The 25856-nt window shown below is 39.3% G+C and overlaps 1 protein-coding gene across 6 annotated transcripts in view; it reads right to left on the bottom strand.

Moving 5' to 3' along the window:
• Window positions 1-4946: 4946 nt before the first annotated feature.
• The window catches only part of LOC136873986 (ankyrin repeat domain-containing protein 17), a 918230-nt gene continuing 897320 nt past the window's right edge, over window positions 4947-25856 (bottom strand). For all 6 annotated transcript variants that reach the window (XM_067147404.2, XM_067147402.2, XM_068227616.1 and 3 more), the window contains one exon: window positions 4947-6237. Coding sequence is in view for 5 of the 6 variants with exons in the window: in XM_067147402.2 (XP_067003503.2) it covers window positions 6211-6237 (27 nt within the window). In the remaining variant the exon portion in view is untranslated. The remainder of the gene's footprint in view (window positions 6238-25856) is intronic.

The raw sequence follows: 25856 nt of genomic DNA, 5'->3' as shown, positions 1-25856 counted from the left end.
CCCAAATGAGTAAATTTATAATACTTTATAATAATTTTTTGGAGAACAAATTTGAAGGAAAGGTTAGAGAACAAAATATGAATGCTTTACCGATAGAACTGGAGAAGTTTCTGCCAGGTCCAATAGCAACAAAGCGGAAGGCACAGCAACCCCACGCACCTGAGACTGTGGCAACTATCCAGCAAGCTAGTATACAACGGACAGCTGGAACATCTCAAATTTCAAAACAAAGGGAAGAACAATGTTCAATCGGAAAAACGCTAAATCCAAGTCTGAATGCAGCAGCGCAGAACATAGACAGTCAGGACAAGGATAATGCAGGTATCAAAGACGCAAACATATTGAATGATGCCGTAACAACTTCTAACAATCAGCAAATAGGAGACGAGGGCACCTGGGAGAAGGTTGAAAGACGAAAGCCCAGGAAAAGTAATATCCCTGTAATAGGCACGAAATTAGCAGAAGGAACCACGCTTAAATAGAGTGCCCGAAACGCATGGCTTTATGTGGGACGTTTATACCGTTCTACGAATAAGGAAGAACTAGTAATGTTTCTTAAAGAGAGCGGCATTGACGCAGGAAGAATTGTGTGGGACGAGTTACCAACATGGGGCAATAGTGAGGCATTTAAGATAGGAATACCATTAGAGATGTTGGATGTGGTTAACCAGCCACAGTACTGGCCGAAAGGAGTACTAGTCAGGCGTTTCATACATCCTTTTCAGAGGACAACAGAAGGTGCACGATTGCATCACTAAGAACATCGGCAGACTGAGCCAAAAGAGAGACGGGAATGTACCACCTTACCAGAAGCTTCGATGCATAACATGGAATATAGAAGGGCTGAAGAATGCGAATAACTCATTAAGTCAGGATAGACTAGACATATGCTATCGTGATATTGCTAGAAACGTTCTTAACAGAAGAATGGACTCCACCAAACCATTATGCGGCACGTGTGTTGGCGACGCAAGGATTTTTGGGGCGCCCAAAGGGAGGAATGTCGTGTCTTATAAGCCCAAGTATATCACCGTTTGAACTGACTTATAAAACAGACAATGTATTAGTTGTTAAAACTGCACAGTGCACCATAATGGGGGTATACTTTCCACCAGACACCCACGACAGGACTATTATAGAGGAGTGCAGCACCGCCTTCCTTAATATAAACAAGAACGAGCCTCTCATACTAGCCGGTGATATGAACTGCAGGATAGATCGTGAGTCCACAAAGACGAAACTCGTACTGGATTTTCTGAAAGCAGAGGGTTTATCCCTTCTCAATGATCCAGACAAACACACATACTTCTCACATAATGGGAGCAGTACAATAGATACTGTCCTTTCAAACTTGAAGGGAGTTCACTCCATGAAACAGATAGTACTTCAAGATGTAATTATCAGAAAGTACTTACCAGTCAGGACGACTTTCATCATGGACGTAAGAAACAATGTAGACTTCCGTAATATTCTGTACATTATATCTATGTATTAAGCACTCTAGAAATTAAGAGATGGTATTTGGTGGCATATCTTTCTAGAAGCCTGGCCAGGCACATATAAGGTGGTGGTTTTGATGGTGGAGAAGAGTTACTGTTCAGTAAGTTATGGTTTAACAGAGTATACTTGTGACCTCGTGTTGTGTTTAGGCAGACATGTTTGTGTAAGCAGTCAGTAGTCAATTGTTTTAAGGTTGCAATCTCCATGCAGCATGTGTTTAGTTATAAGCATTTATTAAGAATGGTGGTTTGTTTGTTTATGTTTCCGATAGGGTGTTTTGTTGTGATGGCAGTTAAATAGGTTATATGCGTGTTTAATGTGTAATGTGTAGATAAATAGTTCTAAATAAACAAGTGTACCAACTGACAGCATTTCGTTAGCGTCTTTGTGGATACATCAAGCTGTGCGACTCTAGCAATACAGCTTAAGTGCTTGGTGCATTTTAAATTATTCTACATCACAAATGCTTACCTGCACTGTTCTTGATTAGTCCGAGTTAGTTTTCTTCAAAGAGTTTAAAATATATAAATAAAGAGGAACGTTATGTCTCAAGTATAACCACCTTGCGTATTAAGAGATAAATTGTTTTAACTTTGCATAAAGACACTGACTGGTTGTGAATTACCATAATCTTGTCTTGATACAATTTGCTGGTAATGCGAACTGCAATGCATTCAGGGTGTTCAGAAATTTAACTTTGAAGATATTTGCGATTTATCATCCACTTTTCCAGTAAAAAACGCCAGGAACAGGGACTTTATCTGCTACACAAAATTTTCTGCTTAACTATTTATTGCTGTTAAGAAGGATGCCATCTTTTCTTTTTTGCTATTTGTTTTATGTCGCACCGACACAGATAGGTCTTATGACGACGATGGTATAGGAAAGGCCTAGGAATGGGAACGAAGTGGCTGTGGCCTTAATTAAGGTACAGCCCCAGCATTTGCCTGGGGTGCAAATGGGAAACCACGGAAAACCATCTCCAGGGCTGCCGACAGTGGGGTTCGAACCCACTACCTCCTGGATGCAAGCTCACTGCTGCGTGCTCCTAACCGCACGGCCAACACGCCCGGTGTCATCTCTTACAGAGTCTACTCAATTAATACAACTTATAGCTTTTCAGTCTGTCAAAAACAAGAAAAATAACACTATAACATACCTGTAAAAAAATTTTTGACCAAATTAGCAACTGGACGTTCTTAGCTCAACAGCGAGCCATATTTAGAGTATTCTTAATTGCAAGTATCAAATCCTGCTTTGAACCTGAGCATGGACAAAGTGGGCATTGACAATGGACAGGGCTCTTTGCTACAGTCTCATGCTTTCTATCCTTCATGAAATTGCATTGCCTACGTGACGACTTAGACTGTCTGACACCAGTTTGTATGTGGCCGAGTGATCTCCAGACATCCCAGTCCTTGTTGTAATGAAATGGCGTATGGCTTTTAGTGCCAGGAGTGTCCGAGGACAAGTTCGGCTCGCCAGATGCAGGTCTTTCGATCTGACTCCTGTAGGCGACCTGCACATCGTGATGAGGATGAAATGATGAAGACGACACAAACACCCAGCCCCCATGCCAGCGGAATTAACCAATTTCGGTTAAAATTCCTGACCCTGCTGGGAATCGCATCCGGGACCCCTGTGACCAAAGGCCAGGACGCTAACCATTTGGCCATGGAGCCGAACAGTCCTTGCTGTGGTAAGCCAGAAGTTGTTCGTTCAGCTCCATCCAGTCGCTCTGATGTTTGGAAGAAACTCTTCTTAGATTTTAGCCTGGACTGAGACAGATGGTGAGCTTGGATGTTCCTAGCCTTAAGTTGTTCGCCATCAGCTTCACGAGAAGCATTTGGAAGTGCGATTCCATCAAGATTGTAAACTTCACTCACAGAAGTTGGTTTTAGGCACCCTGTGATCAACTGGCAAGCCTGTCACAACGGGGTCCACAGTTCTCACATGGGATGATTTATCTCACATGGGACAGGCATATTCCACAGCAGAACAATAGAAACGTAACAATGACCTTGTACTTGATGTTATGGCAATGTGTTCTGAAGGTTAGGGTATAGTCCAGTGCGACTCCTATGTACTCTGGAGTGAAAAGAGTGTTCCAGAAGGGTGCCATTACAAGAAGCGTTCAATTTCCTTGTTGCCTTCCTGTTCCTGAGGTGAAAGGCACACCGCTGTGTTTACCATGGATTAGGTTTCATGTGGTTAGCCTAAGGTAGTATGTACTGAGCTCTTTTAAAGCCTTGCTGAGATGGGGTTCCGCCTTTCCAAAGCTTGTACCTTGGGAAGCCAGGGCACGGTCGTCAGCATCGATAAAGCTACTTGCGTTGCAAGGGAGTGGCTGAGCAACAATGGAGCCACCATGCTTACTTGTGACAGCAACCCTGCAATATAGTAGTAGAAATCAGCCTGGTCAATTTGTTATTCTTGGTACCTTATGCAATAGTACATAATGATCAACTACCATACACAGTACCTACTTAATATAAGTACTCCTGCTTTCAAATCCATCTCAATATACTAAACAAGGCTAAGGATCTGAGCAACACCGCTCTCGCCAGGTCAGAAGCCTACTTGGTTTGGTATGAAAAGGTCTGTAACAGTAGTCTGTCTACAGAGTCCTTTTGAAAACATTAAATAGGTGGCAGAGAAGTGATATTGGTCTGTAGTTCTTGCGATCTTTTCAATCTCTTCCGAGCTTAAAAAGGGCTGGTACATTTTTTCACAGTTTTGGAATGCGAGATCTGCACAAGTATCTGCTGGAAAGTTGTAAAAGCCATTGTTTGATTGTTGCACTGATGTTCTTTATTTATTCTTCTCTGAATCAGTCGAGACCAGCAGCCTTTTCAGGTTTACATTTGTTTTTAGCACTTTCCAATAACACACTTACTGTATCAATTATCTACACATCTACGAGTTGAGAGCCTCAGATTTAATCATATTTCTGACATACTTCAAAGCAAATGGAATTCAACAGAGAACAATAGGCTTCGTACTAGCCTTTCAAACATCATACCTACCATACACGTCAGTCCCACAAACAACGCAACATTTATTAAAGGCTTAGCACCAACCGCTAAAATGTAGTACTGTTTGAAGATTATAGGTATGGCATAGAAAATCACAATTTTCTGCTGTCCAAGAACGAGTACCATATCAACTCAATCTAAAATATGAAAAGTAAAGAATGGGCAACATACTTTAGCTCAACATGAAGATTATTTATGAAGGACACCGAAAAATAAAAAGAATGTAATCTTTTAAATTAGGTTTATAAATTACTTTTTGGTCTAATAATTTATACAATGTGACTACCATATCGAAAGTGCACATATACTTCTTTTGAAACCAAAGAGATATACATCACATTTTAAACAATCTATATTCAAGGAGGTGCTAATCAGCAATTTGGCTCGGGTAATACACACAGAGCAAAAATATTCACAGTGCATAAAGATATATTTTAAGTCCTCATGTACAAGCATTATACATAATCCATTTATTTAATATCCCTACAACTTTGGGATTGACATTCAGCAATCCTCCCAAGTTCTACTTGTGCAGATAAGGCAATAACTTTGAAGGACCATATTATGCCTCTCGGTTCACATCCTGATTTACAACCATGATTACGTAAACTCATGGCGCATCAACTGGCCATAAAGAATGGGTCGGTAGACAGTACACCCCTTTAAAATGATAATAAAACATAAAGGCAAGAAACGTTAGTTGACTCTTCTCCTTTCATATCAATGATAGGCGAATAATTGTATCTTAATAACATGATTTATTTCTCCACTCTTTCACTGGTACTGATGTATTTCAAACACAAAATGTTCCCATCACTACATGGTATGAACACTTGAACATATCCCACCTTAACCATGGCTCAGAGTAGCCAAACTACACGCGGCATAGTTACTACCATAGTATTATAATATTTATCACTATCATTTCATTTTGTCCAAGCTAAACTTTACTTACTTATACTGTATTTATATTCCATGGAACGCCTCAAAAACCGAAGACTATATCAATAAAACACAAAGCGTAATCTCACCAACATGGCTACCGGAAAAAAAGATGAAAAACAATGTCACTGCAAATAATTTGTTTCTTTTATTTTTTGTAAACTACAAAGCAGTTATCAAACCAAGGAGAAGCATGCAAAGAACTTATTTCCAAGAGAAAAAAATAGATCTACAGTACTTTCTGAATCACAAAATAGTTATGTACACCGATTCATGTAAATACTCATTAACTGCTACATTTTCGACAATGCATCTCGGAGCTACTTAGCCACGCCACTGGGTTGCTCACATGCCACCCACAACAATCGTATCAACAAAGAAAGGGAGAGGTTTCACTGTCAGCCATGAATCACGACACAAGCAGACTTGCTTTATAATAGAATGCATTTTAGCTAGACTTTATGGCTCTCTCATCAAAGCCAATGGCAGATAAAACAGAGTGGGGAGAAATGAAGGAAGAGATATATACCTAAAAACCAAATGAATTCTAAGACTGCAGGAAAGATTATCTAACACAGCTATGAAAGGTTTGTATCCCAAACACTAGATGAAAAGACCAAAGCTCTTTTTTTCTTTTTGCTATAGATGGACATTTGTTTTAATAAAAAAAAGTTGATGCTTTGAAGATTTTCGTCTTTACTATCTGCACATATCTTCTATGAAGATTCACAACTTAGTGGCTCCATTTTGCATTCCATTGCTGTGAACAGAAAAAATAAGTGTAAATTGTAATTTTATAAATAATGATTAGTAAAAAACCCACATACATGCAATTACCTTCCTATCATTAACATCATTAGTATAATCATATGCAATTTAAACAAAAAAATTAGATTTTGTCTAAATATAAAACATACATAATGAAGGTAGTTAATGCATGGGAAATAATGACACATTTTTCATTAATATTCCCAAAGTCTGATTAAATTATTAAAAAAAGTATTGTTTATACAAAACTGCAGTCTAATAAGCAATTAGTTTGACAACCATTTATTACTAAGAACACATTATTTCAGAAACATTTTCAATGCCAAACACTTCAAAAAATTTTAATTTCATACAATCACTCTGTATGGTTCATGTTTGTGGGTTACTGTAGTCACGTCCTAGTTCGTGAACCGTGGGCAACGGCTAAGTGGCCTAGTAAGTGGTCCCGAGAGTCGGGATACCAGTTGTTATGGAATGGGAGTGGGCATCTCGGACATATTCTGAGTCATGGCCCTTCTTGTGCTCAGGCGGCTAGGACTATACAATTCACCGGTGGTCCATAACCCGTTAGAGGAGAGATCCTCACTTGCACTATGTGCAAGTAGGGTAGCATCCTGCTTCATGAATTTACCGAGCTCAGAACATTTTAAACAAGCTTCGGACCTAAGGGAGTAATGGAGTCCCACTCCCAATTGACAGGCGAGGGACTCCTTGGAAAACAACTTGGCGAACGAAATGGAATTCGATGGTGAGCTATCAATATTAATGGGGCTTATGGAAGAAAGAAAGTAGAACTTGCTGAGTCAGCAAAGAGGATGCATCTGGATGTGCTAGGAGTAAGTGATATTCGGGTAAGGGGAGATAACGAGGAAGAGATAGGAGATTATGAAGTGTACTTGACGGGTGTTAGAAAGGGAAGGGCAGAGTTTGGGGTAGGGCTCTTTATCAGGAATACCATTGCACGGAACATAGTTTCTGTTAGACACGTAAATGAGCGAATGATGTGGGTAGATTTGTCAGTTGGAGGAATTAGGACTAGAATTGTGTCCGTGTATTCACCATGTGAGGGTGCAGATGAGGATGAAGTTAAGTTTTATGAAGCATTGAGTGACGTCGTAGTCAGGGTAAACAGCAAGGATAGAATAGTGCTAATGGGCGATTACAATGCGAGAGTTGGAAATAGAACTGAAGGATACGAAAGGGTGATTGGTAAATGTGGGGAAGATATGGAAGCTAATGGGAATGGGAAGCGTTTGCTGGACTTCTGTGCTAGTATGGGTTTAGCTGTTACGAATACATTCTTCAAGCATAAGGCTATTCACCGCTGCACATGGGAGGCTAGGGGTACCAGATCCATAATACACTATATCTTAACAGACTTCAAATTCAGGAAATCTGTTAGGAATGTACGAGTTTTCCGGGGATTTTTCGATGATACAGACCACTATCTGATCTGTAGTGAACTAAGTATCTCTAGGCCTAAGGTAGAGAAAGTGAAATCTGTCTGCAAACGAATAAGGGTAGAAAATCTCCAGGACGAGGAAATTAGACGGAAGTACACGGATATGATTAGTGAGAAGTTTCGAACAGTAGACATTAAGCAGGTTCAGGATATAGAAAGTGAATGGGCGGCATACAGGGATGCTGTAGTAGAAACAGCCAGGGAATGCCTTGGAACAACTGTGTGTAAAGATGGGAAAAGGCGAACATCTTAGTGGAATGATGAAGTGAGAGCAGCTTGTAAACGTAAAAAGAAGGCTTATAAGAAATGGCTCCAAACAAGGGCCGAGGCAGATAGGGAGTTGTATGTAGCTGAAAGAAACAGAGCGAAACAAATAATTGTTGAATCCAAAAAGAAGTCATGGGAAGATTTTCGTAATAACCTGGAAAGGCTAGGTCAAGCAGCAGGGAAACCTTTCTGGACAGTAATAAAGAATCTTAGGAAGGGAGGGAAAAAGGAAATGAACAGTGTTTTGAGTAATTCAGGTGAACTCATAATAGATCCCAGGGAATCACTGGAGAGGTGGAGGGAATATTTTGAACATCTTCTCAATGTGAAAGGAAATCATCCTGGTGGTGTAGCAAACAACCAAGGTTGTAGGGAGGAGGAAAATGTTGGTGAAATTATGCTTGAGGAAGTGGAAAGGATGGTAAAAAAAAACTCCTTTGTCGTAAGGTAGCAGGAATAGATGAAATTAGACCTGAAATGGTGAAGTATAGTGGGAAGGCAAGGATGAAATGGCTTCATAGAATAATAAGATTAGCATGGAGTCTTGATAAGGTGCCTTTAGATTGGACAAAAGCAGTAATTGCACCTATCTATAAGCAAGGGAACAGGAAGGACTGCAACAACTATCGAGGTATCTCATTGATTAGAGTACCAGGCAAATTATTTACTAGCATCTTGGAAGGGAGGGTGCAATCAGTCACTGAGAGGAAGTCGGATGAAAACCAGTGTCGTTTCAGACCACAGAGGGGCTGTCAGGATCAGATTTTCAGTATGCGCCAGGTAATTGAAAAATGCTACGAGATGAATAGGCAGTTGTGTTTATGTTTTGTAGATCTAGAGAAAGCATATGACAGGGAACCGAGGGAAAAATGTTCACCATACTGGGGGACTATGGATTAAAGGTAGATTATTAAAAATCAACCAAAGGCATTTATGTTGACAATTGGGCTTCAGTGAGAACTGATGGTAGAATGAGTTCTTGGTTCAGGTTACTTACAGGGGTTGGACAAGCCTCTAATCTTTCATCTTTGCTGTTCGTGGTTTACATGGATCATCTGCTGAAAGGTATAAAATGGCCGGGAGGGATTCAGTTAGGTGGAAATGTAGTAAGTAGTTTGGCCTATGCTGACGACTTGGTCTTTATGGCAGATTGTGCTGAAAGCCTGCAGTCTAATATCTTGGAATTTGAAAATAGGTGCAATGAGTATGGTATAAAAATTAGCCTCTCGAAGACTAAATTGATGTCAGTAGGTAAGAAATTCAACAGAATTGAATGTCCGATTGGTGATACTAAGCTAGAACAGGTCGATAATATCAAGTATTTAGGTTGTGTGTTCTCCCAGGATGGTAATATAGTAAGTAAGATTGAATCAAGGTGTAGTAAAGCTAATGCAGTAAGCTCGCAGTTGTGATCAGCAGTATTCTGTAAGAAGGAAGTCAACTCCCAGACGAAACTATCTTTACATCGGTCTGTTTTCAGACCAACTTTGCTTTATGGAAGCAAAAGCTGGGTGGACTCAGGATATCTTATTCATAAGTTAGAAGTAACAGACATGAAAGTAGCAAGAATGATTGCTGGTACAAACAGGTGGGAACAATGGCAGGAGGGTACTCGGAATGAGGTGATAAAGGCTAATTTAGGAATGAACTCGATGGATGAAGCTGTACGCATGTACCGGCTTCAGTGGTGGGGTCATGTGAGGCGAATGGAGGAGGATAGCTTACCTAGGAGAATAATGGACTCTGCTATGGAGGGTAAGAGAAGTAGAGGGAGACCAAGACGATGATGGTTAGACTCGGTTTCTAACGATTTAAAGGTAAGAGGTATAGAACTAAATGAGGCCACAACACTAATTGCAAATCGAGGATTGTGGCGACGTTTAGTAAATTCTCAGAGGCTTGCAGACTGAACGCTGAAAGGCATAACAGTCTATAATGATAATGTATGTATAATCACTCTGTAATATGAGAGTTTAAGGGTCTTAAAAATATGCTATTTGAGAGTTTACGTTGTACTTTTGATGGGTTGAGGTTAATACTACACCTAACTGATGAACGTTTGATTAGTAGTTTGAGATGGTTTGTTGTTTGTCTACTTCTAAATGCTAAATTTCCACCAGTACTGAAAGTAATACCATACTTGAATGACAATTTGGAATATACTGGATGAGTATCAATCTCTGTAAGAGGAGATTTGTCATGGAACGTTCTCTTATCTTCAATAAAACATAATAACTAAGGGTTCATAAACTCTGTCCTCATCATAGCAAATGCCACTTTGGATTCAGGGCTATTTAATATTCTTATCCTCAATGAAACATCAATAATAGTTTTCATAACTAAGGGATTATAAACTCAGTTCTCATCACAGCAAACACCACTTTGGATTCAGTACTGTTAACAGGCAATAGGAATGGAGATAGGAATGGGTTTTTAGCTGAAAACTACACCTAAATTATGCTAGAGAGAAGATATATATACATATAGATCAACCACCTAATTAATATACAATATTATAATCTAAAGGGATTATTTATCAAAACAAAAATGGATAAGTTTCAGCTCAAAACAAAAATGGAAAAGTTTCAGCTCTTGTTTTGATAAATAAACCTTTTAGTTTACAATGTTGTGTGTTAATTTGGTGGTTGATCTATATAAATATATATTTATTTTCCAAATTATATAGTCAATAGGGACCAATATGGACACGATTACTTCTAATAAATTACTACTAAAAATTCTATACAACATAACTTAGGAAAATTCAGATATTAAATCTGAAGGTTAAATTCAAGACAAAATGTTGAGTTGGTAATTCACTCTCAGTGGCTTCAGTTACTTCAGTTACTTCAGTTACTGTATGTAGTCAAGCTACTTTCACTGTATTTTTCATATGGTCGATGGATGGAAAATGTTATTTTGATCAACGATTTCTTGAAAAACTGGATTTGAAGCACATATAATTTTACATGCCTAAAACAGAAAATTAGATTCTGTCAAAACATAATGTAGGCTAGTTATCTTAAAATATCATCCTTCCAAAGGTAAAGTTGCAATACTGAAAAAAATGCAATTCTACAGTATGGGCCAAGAAACACGCCTAATTCAATTCAGGTTTTATTGCGATTCAGTTGAAATCAATGCACGGTAAACTATATTTTTTAATTCTTTGTAATTATATCCCCTAGTATAACCAATTACAAGAGCTTACACCCCAAAAAGTAGATCTGAAACTTTACTAACGTGACAAATGATATTTAATAGTACATTTGCGAATATACCATTAAGATTGCTGTGTTTATTATAGCTATTAAAATCATTAAGTCTTTGAATCCAACACATACTCCACTTTTATTAGTCACATATAATAAAAATGTCGTACCTTTACCCTTAACTAACACATTAACAATAATTATCTAAAAAACACTGTGCGGCACGAAAAGTCTTCAGCTATAGTGGAAAAAAAGATCACAGATCACTGTCAGTCTTTAAACAGGTAAGAGATCATGGGCATCAGAAGGCAGGAAAATTTGCATAGATTTCATGACAATTTTTTGGAATGAGCAAATATGAACATAATATCATTAGATCCCTTTTTATTTGCAGTAGAAATGTTGAATCTGATGGAGTATGGATGTACATACTGTGACTGTAGATGGCTCCTTCTCTCACAAGTGTCTATTTTTGAAAATCCCGAGCTGAGTAGTCAGTTTTTATGAAGAGTGTATCTGTTTTGTTCTTTTGATACTGAAGCGAAACTCCATTAAACAAATTTGCCTTTTTCTCTTGCATTTGAGGAATTACATCACTGAAAATATTCCTTGGTGCTATTGAAGTCTTGAAAGTAGTCACAACAGGCTGACGCTTCATAAGGTCATGGATTTGTGTGAGGAGTTCTCATTACTTGCGCCCATCCATCTGGAATATAAATAGGGATAGCTTTTGATTTCTATTCAATTTTGGAATGAATGGAATTTGCATTCCATATGTCTAAGGCCAGGTTCAAAAATGTATGGTCAAATAGTTGTATGGACGATTTTTTACATGAGGCACATGCTAGCAAAAGTTGTACTTTTCTGCTGCCCAGCACAGCTATCAGAGATCATCCTAACATGTTGTATTTCACTTTTAGTCATCAAGTATTTTTAGATGCAAGTGGCGATTTCTATACTTGCCCATTCTCCCTCTGTATCACCCCAAGTAAAACAGTTTAAGTCTTGATTTCCAAGACTGTATATGTATATGGTTGTAGATGGCAAGTTTTCTCACGTAGAAAACTGGTCCAGCTACTCCTTTGGGAGTGCTGAGAACCGGCTTGTAAATGTAAGCTGAATGACATTACTTTAGAATAATTTTTGGCAGCTTCCTAGTCTTTGTTCCTGTGTACACGAGCAACTTGTTTGCATTGCAAATACGTCAAGTAAGGTTTCATCATAATTTTGATTTGTCTCAGATACCATTAATTTGTGTGGCAAACATTACTTGCACAGGCCTTTTTTTGGCTTACGGGAACGTAGTTTGTATTCTCAAAGAATGTGCCAGTACCTATCCGTTCCAACTGGTTCCTTTCCAGCTTCCTCACACTTTGATGTGTAAATCCTGTACGTGATGCATTGAGCGAAGAGTCTAAATACCTGTACTCTGATGACTTGCAGCAATAATATAACTCCATGGAAGGGAAGGACCGAATATGAGTTTGAATGAATTGTTCATTATCATTCTTAAGTTTATGAGGAGGTTTCTTTCTCCCTCTTATCCTTCTACAAAAACGGGATGGTGAAAGTTGGCTGAATGTGCCTTGTACAATGTCTTCAGTTATATGCAATGTTGCCAGAGAGAATTCCATTTAAACAACTGTATTTTTCTGCCATTTCAAATAATAATATAAACTTCAGTGCTCTTTCCTCAAGGGTCCACAATTAGTCTGTCTTGCCGTTGTATTAACGTTTTTCAAAACAAACCGGCATGATTGTTCCAGATTTTCTTACTTGGTTCCTTGTAAATCCGCTCTCTTTTTTTCGCAGAATAATAGCGTGATCTGGATAGGTTAAACATGGAGAATGCTTCATTGGTCAAGCAAGTAGCTCTACCCTTTGATGTTGAATATTCCCCCCCCCCCGAGCCTTTTCAGTTGCTGTGCATTTTGTTTCCACCTATAAGGGTCAGGAATTTACTTTTTCTTTGCTGGCAAATGTTGAGGTGCTGTTGAAGAAGGTGTACTTTTGTTAGGAGGGCTTGTATTGCTGCACTTGCCAGTTCTGGAAGATTGCACTCTACGGGCATCATTTTCTTGTAAGCTGGCTGAAAAGTGGCGATTAGTTTGAAGAAACTGGACATTTGGCACATAACATTTTTCGAAGTTCGATGTTACTGACAATGGTATATAATCATCACAATCATCACCACTAAAATCACTTAGTTCCTTGGCTGCTCCATCAATGGCTCTATTAGCTAAAGTTTAAGCATTACCAGGATATGATGGAATAATCTTGTCTTCACTTGCCATCACATTTCCTCTGTATACTCAGAATTCTTTAAAACTTCCAGAGCTAGCTTTACTAGTCTACATTCATTATTATCAGAGGATTCTTGGGATTCATAACCCAAACTATTCACCTATAACACAGAAATGGGAAAAACAAAAGGTTGCTTTCGAGAATATACTTAATTAAATTACCGGGCTGAACATAATTAACAAGCTTACTTGAGATGATAACTTTTTAATTCAAATTTACTCCAAAATACAGGTTTGAGCAACTTTACCATTGGAACAATATTTTCAGAGGAAATAATGATTAATTTTTAATTAAAATTGTCAATGATTAAATTATAAAAAGTACTGTACATTCAAATAACAGCTGAGAGGATCCGTCACGCTGACCACACTGTTGTGTTGTATACAAGAAGTAAACAATATATAACACAACTTTTTACAAAATACATAGAAATTAATTGTCTGTCGACTTGCTTCTTATTTGGACCACGCTAAATGTTATAATGAGTAGGCTTGATGCGAAATTGAGAATTATGTACATTTATACAAGTTCACACTACTACATACACAATTATCTGCACTGATAATGAAGAGTGTCACACACATATAAATGTCCCTGATAGCTGATGGCTATCTAATGTCTTGAAAGGCTTGCTGGAATGTAATACAAGTCTTTTCTGCATAGCAGAATGCTAGAAGTGTAGGCGAAGCTACAAGGAAGGCGGAAATAGGGAGGCGGTAGCAAGTCCAGAGGCGAGACCTCCCGATCAGAGTTCAGTCCGCCTATTCAGCCCACATTTTTAAGAGGGGTACCTCCGTGACTGACCTACGGTGTAGAGCTGATCGCTGATCACAGCTGACTGCCTACTGCTGCTGAGTTTGCCTGCTATTTATACGGGCTGGCTGACGCCACACACCATGAGTCAGCGCACTAGCTGGATACACCACCCACATTCTCGGAGCTTTGATGTGGGTTGCATAGCTGCAAGGCGGAGGACACTACAACATACATGGCACCTTATAATCTGCAGGCCTTTGGGCTGAGCAGCGGTCGCTTTGTAGGCCAAGACCCTTTGGGGCTGTTGCGCCATGGGGTTTGGTTGGTTGTATATTCCGTGGCTCAGGCGGCAGCCTCCCACCGCTGGGTTCCGTGGTTCAAATCCCAGTCACTCCATGTGAAATTTGTGCTGGACAAAGCAGAGGCGGGACAGGTTTTTCTCCGGGTACTCCGTTTTTTCCTGTCATATTTCATTCCAGCAACACTCTCTAATATTTTATTTCATCTATCATTTATTAATCATTGCCCCAGAGGAGTGTGACAGGCTTTGGCAACCGGCACAATTCCTATCCTCGCTGCTAGATGGGGGCTTCATTCATTCCATTCCTGACTCGGTCGAATGACTGGAAACAAGCTGTGGATTTTCATTTTTCCAGTGTACATTCAAAACTGGCAGTGTATTGTGCAATCAAGTTGACGTAAACTCCACGTGTCTGTGTGGAGAAGTGCTTCGAGGTGTTCCTGTTTTCAACTAGATATTTCAGGTCCTTCGGTGATGACTTCGTTGCCTCTTCGAAGCATCTATCCACCGTAATGCCGCCCGCCATCTCCGTGTTCCCTCCACTTTTCCAAGCATAATAATTTTAACATCAGAATCTAAGCTTTAGATTCACAATAAAGTTATAACAGCCACCCCGTCTAAATGAGCAGCAAGCCATTCTATCACTTAGTCATACCTTGAGTGCCTCAACCATTCTTCTGTCTAGTACATGGAGGAGAAAGGAAAGCCCTCTTACATCCTTCCAACTACTGTATATTTTAAGAGATGTTAAAATAGTAGCATTTTAATTTATACAACAGGGTTGATTTTGGACTTCAAATGTGACAGCTCTGTGTCGCTGGCTTCTGGCACATTAAAAAACTCAGCCAGGATGAAACTATAAAGTCTCTAAAACTTTTTAATAATTAAATAGACATTAAAAATGTAACATTACTAATGACTCTGGATTTATTATCTAGGAGCATCCACACAAGTGTTGTTGAATGGCAAGGTATCTTGTTCATATAAAATAAATATGCTAAATCTAATAGTGTACAAACCAAAACCAACTGAAAATTTCAAGTTTGTAGGTGGAGGTAAAAGAACAAACTACTGAACTGAGAGCTAAATTAGTCATCAGACCAGCTTGAATTTCAATTTCATAGTGATGTTTAATGCAATGTTGTTATTGAGTTGAATTGAGTGCCAGTTAAATATTAGTGTTTTTTTTAATGTTATGAATTCTTAGTTTTGCTGAAGTATCTTTTTGAATAATTAAGAAAGAGTGTAATATGTTAAAAATTAAGTATTTTCTTATTACAGATGTGGCCTTCATCTAGCAGATGTTCTGCAAGAACCAAAATTTATGACTTTGACAAGTTCATTGCAAAGAGTCAGAAAAAACTACTAACAATGTATAATGCGTTATAATGGAGTTTGTATGTATCAATGGAGTTTGTCAGCAAACTACCAAATTTACCTTCATGTTGTCTCCACCTGACATTTTCATTACATATCAAAGGTAAATTATGAGTTGTATGTACTGCCCATAGTTGAATAGTATTTATTCATTTTCATGATTTCTCTATAATAGTAACCCCTTTTTTGTTTTGTTAGCAGTTTCATTGTACAGACTAGAAGCTTTTGACAATGATTGGAAAGGAGAGGACTAGGAAAGAAGTAGTAGCTGTGGCTTTAATTAAGGTGTGTGAAAATGGGAAACAATGGAACACCATCTCCAAACTTGCCAATGGTGTTCAAACTCATTTCCCGAATGCAAGCTTACAACATGTACTGTGCCGTCAACTCTGTTTCAATTTATTTCCAGTTAAGGGCCGGTTCTACCATCTGCTGGTAAAGTGGCTGGCAGCTGTCCGGGAGATAAACTACCTCGGGGTGTAAAGCAGCTGGTACTTTGCGTTGCGTGCAACCACCTCTGCGCAAGCGCTTGGTAGCTACCAGGACCTAGACACCGATATACGGAGTTGGGTAGACTGATTTGCAGCGACTTCTCGCTTTCGAGTGTGCTGCTATCTATCGTCAGATGTATGAAGCTCATTTCGATTGTCTTATTTTCCTGTGCTTGCATCTGTTGATTATCTTCAAAAAGCCTAATAAGGGGAGTCTTAAGAGTTATGGACAACGATTTATGTCAAGCTTTCGTGATTTTAATCTATGAGCTTCAAAATTAATACTTAATTGGGATTAAAATCTCAAGATTACATTTTCTTACACCAGTTATAACCTGTCATGTAAGGCAGCGTTTTTGGAAAGTATTCTCGTAGTAGATTGGTCAAGTCGCTCGCTTCATCGTCTTTCTAATTTACATTTAAAAAAAAAAAATATTTTCATTCCGTGCCGTTCTTCTTAACTCTTTTTCACGCGCTTCCATATACGTATATACACCCAACATCTTCTTTACGAACTTATTGCCTTTGAGCATTCTATCTGCAGGCTTCTGTGAATTGATTAAGTATCTCCACGATGCTCTATTTGCAACTAGCTCTGTGACCTCGTTTAGTTCCACATGCTTCCATTTATTTATAATGCATTTCATTCTAATGTTTATGAAGATAACGTTGGAAGGTACCGTACTGTTACAGAACTAATCGGGGTAAATATCCATCATAGGAAGAGGAATTTGGGAATGGAATAGTTTCCAATTTCTTCGAAATCATTTACAAGAAGACTATGTAAACAACTGATAGGGAATCTGCTACCTGGGCGACAGTCCTATACGGTATGCTATATTAATCGTAACATCACTTTCTATAAGTAGCACACACACATATATGGCATTTTCCTAGTAGACATAATATTGTGATTAAACAGTCCGGCTGCATGGCTAAATGATTAGCGTGCTGGTCTTTGGTCACAGGGTCCCGGGTTCAATACCATCATTGGTTAATCTCGCTGGCACGGGAGCTGGGTGTATGTGTCGTCTTCATCATCATTCCATCCTCATCATGATGTGCAGGTCGCCTACGGGTGTCAAATCAAAAGACCTGCACCTGGCGAGCCAAACATGTCCCCAGACACTCCCGGCACTAAAAGCCATAAGCCATTTCATTCATTTGTGATTAAACATTTCAATGAAATATGTTATTTATTAAGAACGTATGAAAAGAGGCATACAGATTAATACAACGCTAATAATGAAAAAAAAAAAAAAAAAAAAAACAAACCTTATAATGAAGACTCGAACCTGCAAACCTCGTATTAAGAACTGTGCACGTTAGCCATTACGCTACGAGGTACTTTGAGGTAATAGGAATACATAGAAGCAAGTTATACCTGGTGTTTGAAAACTGAAAAAGTAGAATATTAAATCTCATTTGAAATTATATCCGAATAGGTTTCGATTTTATATCCTTTTAGAGTTTCTTTGCGAAAGCTTGACATATAAAATGTGTTCCCTATGCTATCAATGCGAGAGGTTGGTGTGACCATTGCAACTCTAAGGAAGCATTAATGTTCAAAATCCTGCAATACAATATCGATCACTGTTACAGTATAATGCTTTTTTTCAGTATACTAAGCTAATTTGGGTTGTATGTCACCAGAAATACAGCTAGTAATGTTCAGCTCTCAAAACCTGCCCGGCAGGTAAAGTCTTATCGGGTCCTCGAAGTGGCCGATAAATTACGCGCCGGGTAACGATGATTTATGCTGCCGATAGCGCTACTTGGGAGTGGTCGAATGGAAACATCCTTTTACGCGGAGGGCAAGTTACGCGCTAATTTACCAGTAGGTGGTAGAACCGGCCCTAAGTTTCATAAAGCTTAATGTACCCTACCTGTGATAGTTGAGCACTGCATCAAACCATCTGGTACACCATCAAGGAGTGCCATTTGAGAGTCTACAAAGGTGATCTGATAGACTTTCTCAGTACAACATCATCGAGGCTGGAGTGGACAGCCAGACTGTACATTAGGCTCTAACATTCTTTTGTTTGATGTCATTCCATTAATATGTGTTTTATAATTTGCTGCCTAAAAATTTTCTACAGTAATTTACTTGTTTTCTTTATTATGTAGAGGATTAATCATGATGTATGTTGAGATTTTGATTTACGGTTTTGAAATGTTACTGATACAACTGCCTAATGTATCTCGCTCCTTCCTGAGCTGAATGATACAAACAAACCATTCTTTACCATTTTCTCTTTCCTTTTCTTGTGTACAGTAGGTCCAGTTTTATTCAAATCCTACACTTCCCATATCAAGACTAAAGATCCCTCAAGATGGCCATTCAATGAGTGTTAGGGCCTTTCTACACTAGGAGACCGATGACGGTCACCAGTATCATGTCACTGGTAAAGATACATTTATGTAAATTGGAGCTTTCACACCGGGACACCGCAGTGCGTAGTTTAGCCACATGACGGGCAGGGTCACTGTGTCCAGGGCAGTCACCGCTTGAGATACCTTTGATTGAATTGGATTGTTCACAATGGAACACTGATCACGGACACAGCATTGCAAAGCTGCCAAAGGCGTGGTCATTTGTTCATGGGACATACAACCGAGCACAGTGATACACCCTTCATTCTAGCCATGAGCTTAGATTTGATTAACACTGAAGGTGTTATGTGAAGTAGAGAGTCGTCCTGTTATTTGGGATGTCAAAAGCGATAACTATAGCAACAAAGTGATACAAACGAATGTTTGGCAAGAAATGATAGCTAAGTTTGTACCTGATTTCAATGAGAAGAGCATGGATGAAAAGAACAAAACTGTTAAGTTAAATTTTTAACTGCCATAAAAAATTCACTCACATATTTGGTTTGTAACAGTTGCCAGATTGTAATTCACTTAACAATGCATATCAAAAATACAATCACAAAAAATAATTTTAAATGAAACATTGTTATGTTGGTTCAGTACCATGACACATAACACTTCTGGTACCTTAAAGCAGGGGCTCTCAAACGACCAAAATCTCACGTGTGTAAACTGCGGCGCAAAGTTCCTGTGGACAGTGCATCGGTCCCACTCGGCTCGGACCAACGTTTCGTCTCTGGGCTACTCGCTACGGAGCAAGTGAGGAAGAGGGAGACAGGGGGAGCGAGCGAGACAGGCGTGGGGAAAGAGAGAGACAGCGCTATTGCTCCAAATCGAGGAGTGGGGGTCTGCACACTGGTCAACCAAGCAGTCATCTTTTGCACAGTGCATGCACCCTGAGAGGCCCTGCCTTAAAGTAATAGCAAGTTTTTCTTAGTATCATGTCCATTCCTGTGATGTTTTCTTTCACATTTCTGAGTAGTTCATCAAATTAAATTTTTGACATACGGAAGTATTGTCAAAATTTCCTACAATCTTGCCTCAGATCTACATATAGAGTAAATTAACCCTTTCTCCAGACAAACATGTAAGAGAGAATGTACATGTACTGAACGTCTTTCCATCCTTCTCCTTCCATTTAGAAGCACCAACAATAACAGCACCTCTGCATTTGAGTCCATCTCAATACTAGGAGTGTCCGACACTGGTGACCGTCACCAATGTTAGCCCACCTGATAAGGAAAGAGCTCGTTGCAGGTGAAAAGAACAGGTTATGAAGAAAAGAGGGCCCAATCTATGGACAGAAGTAACCTATTGTGTGTTCTGATATTTTTTATATAGAACTTTGTCAATAATGTTATTTGTTTTTCACGAAATAAATTTTTATGGTTTTCGGAGGTTTTGTCCCGCAGGAGTTCTTTTACGTACCAGTAAATCAACCAACACAAGGTTGTCGTATTTGAGCACCTTCAAATACTATCACACTGACCCAGGATCGAACCTGCCAAGTTCGGCAGTAATGTTTCCATTACTGATCAGTATAACATCCTAATATCATTGAACCATGATGTCTCACGGTGTTGCAAACTGTCCTGAAGTACAGTGTGCTGCAATAGGTTAAGATTTGGGAGGGTGGCACAAAATCAAATTTCTCTTTGATATAGAATACATATTGTAGTGTGTTCGCTGTTTTGTGGATTGGAGATGGGGGTGAGAGCAAACGCTCGTGGCCCCGCCCCATGTGACATCGATGAACTGGAACCTTGCCTCCTGTTGCAACGATGTTCATTGGCTGTTAGGTCACTTGAGGTCTCAGGGAGCATGGAAACTATGAGTACCACGGATCGAGAGCCTTCCATATCTGGAGATTTTCACGGGGTTCCAGTGACCGACGTATCTTGAGCACTGGCCCCATGTACATAAGGTAAGAGCACCTGTGGAGTGGTGAGTGTGTTAGTGAGGAGCTCAGTCGATGTGCATATGGGAGTTGTAGTTCAGTGAGCGAGCAGAGGGCGGAGAGTGCAGTAAGCCTGTGTATACTAGCCTGATGGAGTATTCGTCTGTTGGAGCTGAGGATTCTTTCTGTAGCATGACGTCGTGTGTGTCTCTTATGACCAGCTGCTGTGATCGAGGGACATGCCTCTGTTACAGCGTGGAAGAAAACACTGGGGCCGACATGGGGTACTGAGCTGAGTTCTACTGCAATGCGGACAGCGAACATTTTCCTGAACTGTGAGGCTGTAGTACTGGTGACCGTAGTCTGCATGTACTAGTGTAAATAATCAGTGAAAACTAAGTGAGAGAGTAAGCACTTACTATGCAAGTGTATGTCCTGTGTACTTGCCAAGTTGTAAGCTCGGTAATTCTGTGTGTGTAAATGTTTAGTTTTAGTAACTAGTTAATAAATGGTGAAGGAACTTTGAAAAGAATGTACAGATGTTCATGATGCAGGCGGTCATGGAAGGAAGTGAGTGTCAACCAATGATCTTGTCCAGCAAGTGGATCAGGAGATTTGAGAAAATAGGTGTTCACAATTTCTGTGTTGATTCGTTTCCTGAAATTTCAAAGTTAGCTCTCGTGAGTGAGAGACTTCAGTACTGCAACCTCTATTTGAGGTGGGTTCCCAAGATACTGTCCAACCAACACAAAACACAGCGAATGGGCGCCTTAATGTTTCAGTAACACTACCATGCCGAAGAAGATTTTTTTGAGCACAACTGTCACAGGGGCAAGACATGGGCCCATTTCAAAAATGAAGAGACAAAAGAGCAATGCATTCTCATTCCTGAGTAAACCAAAGAAGTGCAAAGTGAACCTTCTCCGACTGGAAGTGTGTTGCTACTGTGTTCTGGGAACAAAAAGGAGTTTTGTGAAATTTATGGAAAGTGGCAAAACAACCACTGCAGCCTCATACAGCGCGACTCTTCTACGTCTACAAAGGGCAATTCAGAACAAGTGAAGAAAAAGGACAATACCTGATGACATGTTCAGGGATAGAACAAAGCTACATAGGCTTGTAAGAAGCAAGAGAAGAGTATGCACAAAGCTGAGGAAAAATGGAGGTTACTAACACAGCCAAGAGAGAGAAAGAAAACACCTGAAGACTATTTTGACAAATTTGTGAATGTGAGAAAGCGTGCGAGAGATAATAGTGGTACAATATGAAAAGACAGAAATAGAAAATGAGATAACGTTAAATGTAAAATGAACAGTTGTAACATACTCCCAACATAATATTAGCATGAACTTTTCTACCTGTTTATCTGCTCCGTCTGCCAACGTCATCTGGTGCTTGCTGTTATGTATATTTCACTATATACGCCGTCTTGTTGCTCGCCTATCTGCATCTACTCTGCCTGCTTTAAGAGTTCATCGCATACTGTGTACTCGCTAGTGATGGGACATTCGATTCACTTTACTGAATCGATTCATTTGATTCCGTTCAAGTTACTGAATCGATACAGTGATCCGATTCACGGCTCATTGGTCACCGCTCCTACTGCATCTGTGTAGTATGTGCTGGTAAGACAGCAGCAACAGCATTCAGTGCTCACAGCTGCCATCTGGTCTTCATACTATGAACTCCTTTCTTAGAAATAATGCTAGTTACTCTAATACATCGAAGGTTTCCGGCGACGCAGGGTGGGAAAGGTTAGGATTAGGACGGTAGCAGCCATGGCCTGAATTATGGTACAGTCCCAGCATTTCCTGGTGTGAAAATGGGGAAACTACGGAAAACCATCTTAACGGCTACCGACGGTGGGATTCGAACCCACCATCCCCCGAATGCAAACGCATAGCCACGCGATATTAACCGCACGACAACTCGCTCAGTCATTTTTGAAAATATGTATTTTTCTATCAGCTGAGGATTTTTTTAAATCGTCATATTTTGTATAGGCTGTCCGAGATGTACAGTAGCCCGCTGGTTTTCTGATTCAACATACTGTCATTGCGTCTGTCCACATGTGATTGAAGTCTTGTGCAAAAATGTGACATATGAACCGAGAAAATACCGAGCCGTTCTTCCCAATATAAAACAGGTACTTTTGAGTGGTCATGAGCATGACTCATAGTCATAGGGCAGGCTAGAGTTGAGTTTAATTGTCAAATGTCAACTAAGTTATAATACTAAGATTCATTAAACTAATAAATAGTATAACCTAATAGCCTACCTACTTACTAGCTACTTCAGAATTATGTTGTGACTACCTTTTTAACACTGCATATAAATCCATCTATTATTTAAACCTCCCTGTAAGAAGAGGACAGTGAATGCAAATGGGTATTATTTTCAAATGAGTTGAGCTCGAGAGTCCATTATAGCATACATTTCTTTCAGTGTAGCATGGCTCACTGTATGTTTAAAGATAAAAACTTCATTGTTCCGTATTGAAATTATTGATGTTAAAAATTAAATAATTGAAAAGGAGGTTCAACCTATTCAATACTTAAAAGAAAGAAATGCAGTAATCACATTCCTATTTAAATGGGACCGGTTTCGACCTTAGTCCAGGTCATCATCAGCCGTAAAATTTTTAAAATCACTGTATGTCTCGCTGCAGTGAGCCGATAAGGAGCCGTGCGTATCTTGTGTCTCACTGAGCCGGCTCGTTCACGATTCTTTCCGTGTGCCATGGCTCACTGTATGTCTCGCTGCAGTGGAAGCTCGGCTCCCCGTCAACGTCCAGTGAGTGTGCCACTTAGCACTGTCCGCTGGGAGTAAGCTGAATCGTGTGCTGTGAGCTCGCCGTTCCTGTGAATCGATTCACTCGGACACTTGAATGAATCGATACACTGCTTCGAATCATGCATTCAGTAGCCATCACTAGTACTTGCTGGCTTCCAATTCTTTCCAAACTACGTCATCCGCTACGTCATGGAACCTTCTCGATGTGCCTCGTCTGCCCATCTATTCTCCTATAAATGGACCAAGCATGGCCCTCCCTGGCTCAGCAGCCTGGCATTGACTGTGTAATAGTGTGGAGGGAGCAATGACCTCGTGCGGCTGGTCCACACGCACTTCGATATTTTAGTCTAACTGGAATCTAAAATTGTCAATATGTGGACTGGGTGAGCAAAAATTAACGTTTGTCTGAAATACACACTGGAACCTTTTCGTTTCAGTTTTGCCCTTCAGGAACCATTCGCAAAAATAACCATACGGCCCTGGAATGACCTAGTAAATTTTCTCTTTCTATACGGGAACTTACAATTTTCTTTGCATCTTTATAAGTTACTATGGACTTGTGGTTTTTAAACTCAATGTATGGACAAAAACTTTGATATTGGTTACGAGTATCAAAGAGAACTTAATGCACCTCGTATTGGTGTAAATTTTTTTTTTAAAGCTAAGCAGTCAGACTTTTTCCTTTTTCTTCCCTCCCCATCCCATCTTTCTCTTTTCGCCAGACCTCAATAGTTCTCTTTCTTTCATGTTTGTTGTTCGCGATAGTTCTAGAAACACCCTGGTGGTGTCATTTTTATTGTGGCCGCTACTGTACAAAAGTTCAAGACCTTTCAATAAGCGTTTTCTTCTTGATGTGGTAATGCTGCATTGGTAACTTAAGGGGGAATATTCTACGAACTTGATTCATCTCAAATTCTAGTCATGATTTTTTCTAGATCACCTTTTTTCAATAACATAATTCATGCTGTAAAAATGAAGATTAAAAAAAAAAAATTTCCATTGTAAGCTTGTTCTATTAATTTGTTATCTTTCAAACGAAAAATACAAATTCGTAAAATTGTTGGTTGTTCAGAAAAGTGTGCCTACTATGTGTTACAGTGTTTTCCCTTTGCTTCCTCTCCTTTGTGTGTGTGTGCGCTTACTACAGATAACTTCTGGCAACTCTAGCACTGCTTCTTTTCACTATGCTCGCTGCCTTGAAAGTGCTGGAATGGATAATAATGTGGTCTCTTTTCTGGCCCAATATAATTTTGTTACCAAAGCATGAAATAAGGTAACAACCCAACAAGACAGTTACATTACACAGTTAAGAGGATAAAAATGAGGAAAGCAGTAGACATTCATGAATTCCAGATGTGGCTGATACATAATGGAACAAAATTAAAGAAAAAGAATAGCAGGAAGAGAGAGGAAGTTGAAGTACCATAAATGTCCCGATCCAGCTGGATAAGGAGAAATGATGATTATAATAGAAATAAATGTTTTTAGGAAAAGAAGCATGACACTGATGGTTTATTCGCTGTAGAGACCAGTTCTTCATTTGCTATTTTCATAACCTGAAGACAAAATTCATGATTTTCGTAACATATACACACCTCATAAAACAAGAAGATATACTGTACACTGATATTCAAATCAGTACAATGAAAATAAATGAATGTTAAAATTACATTTGCTACTGGATGCCTTAATGACAGTCAACAATATTAACAAGAGCTTGGCAATGTGTTAAGTTTATTTCATTGGCACTCTGGTAAATACATTTGAGAGGAATTCCACCATTTCAATACTGTAAAATATGCATTTACCTATTAAAATACAATTGAGGCACCGAGATTTAAAAAAAAAAAAAAAAAAACGGGAATAGTCGTCATTCTGGTGGTATATGAGTTATTACTGTGGTTCTTTCCGCATCTGTTGATACTGAAATGGGACTTGTTCAGTAACACTTTCTCTATTAAACCAGAGTTGAAATTTTGTGTCGTGCAAAAAAGAGGTTTGGGACAATAATCAGGAGTGAAATCTGGTGTCCAAATAAAATATGAACATAGTTTTTTGACTAAATAACCCGGTTCATTTAGTACGAAAATCCTTTTGTATTAACTCTTCCATGTTGCAAGCCAAGATACTGATCAGTTATTGACTTGTCTTTCCAAGACAGCGTCGATTTTGATATGTATTGTGCCGTTTTTCCCATTGTGCAAATTAGAAATACCAACTGAAATAGCAAGAATGTAGGTGCAAGGAACTGAGTGTGGCAAAGTTCCCTCAAACATGGCGCCAGACTTAAAAGGCTCCTTGTTTGGTACAGTTACACGTCATGGCAGTAATATAAATATTATGAAACAGAAAATTTGAACAGTGAGATTTGGACTATT

Source organism: Anabrus simplex, chromosome 5, assembly GCF_040414725.1.
Source record: "Anabrus simplex isolate iqAnaSimp1 chromosome 5, ASM4041472v1, whole genome shotgun sequence".
Taxonomy (NCBI): domain Eukaryota; kingdom Metazoa; phylum Arthropoda; class Insecta; order Orthoptera; family Tettigoniidae; genus Anabrus; species Anabrus simplex.
The sequence above is the reverse complement of the archived record's forward strand: the minus strand, read 5'-3'. Positions and strand labels throughout refer to the sequence as shown.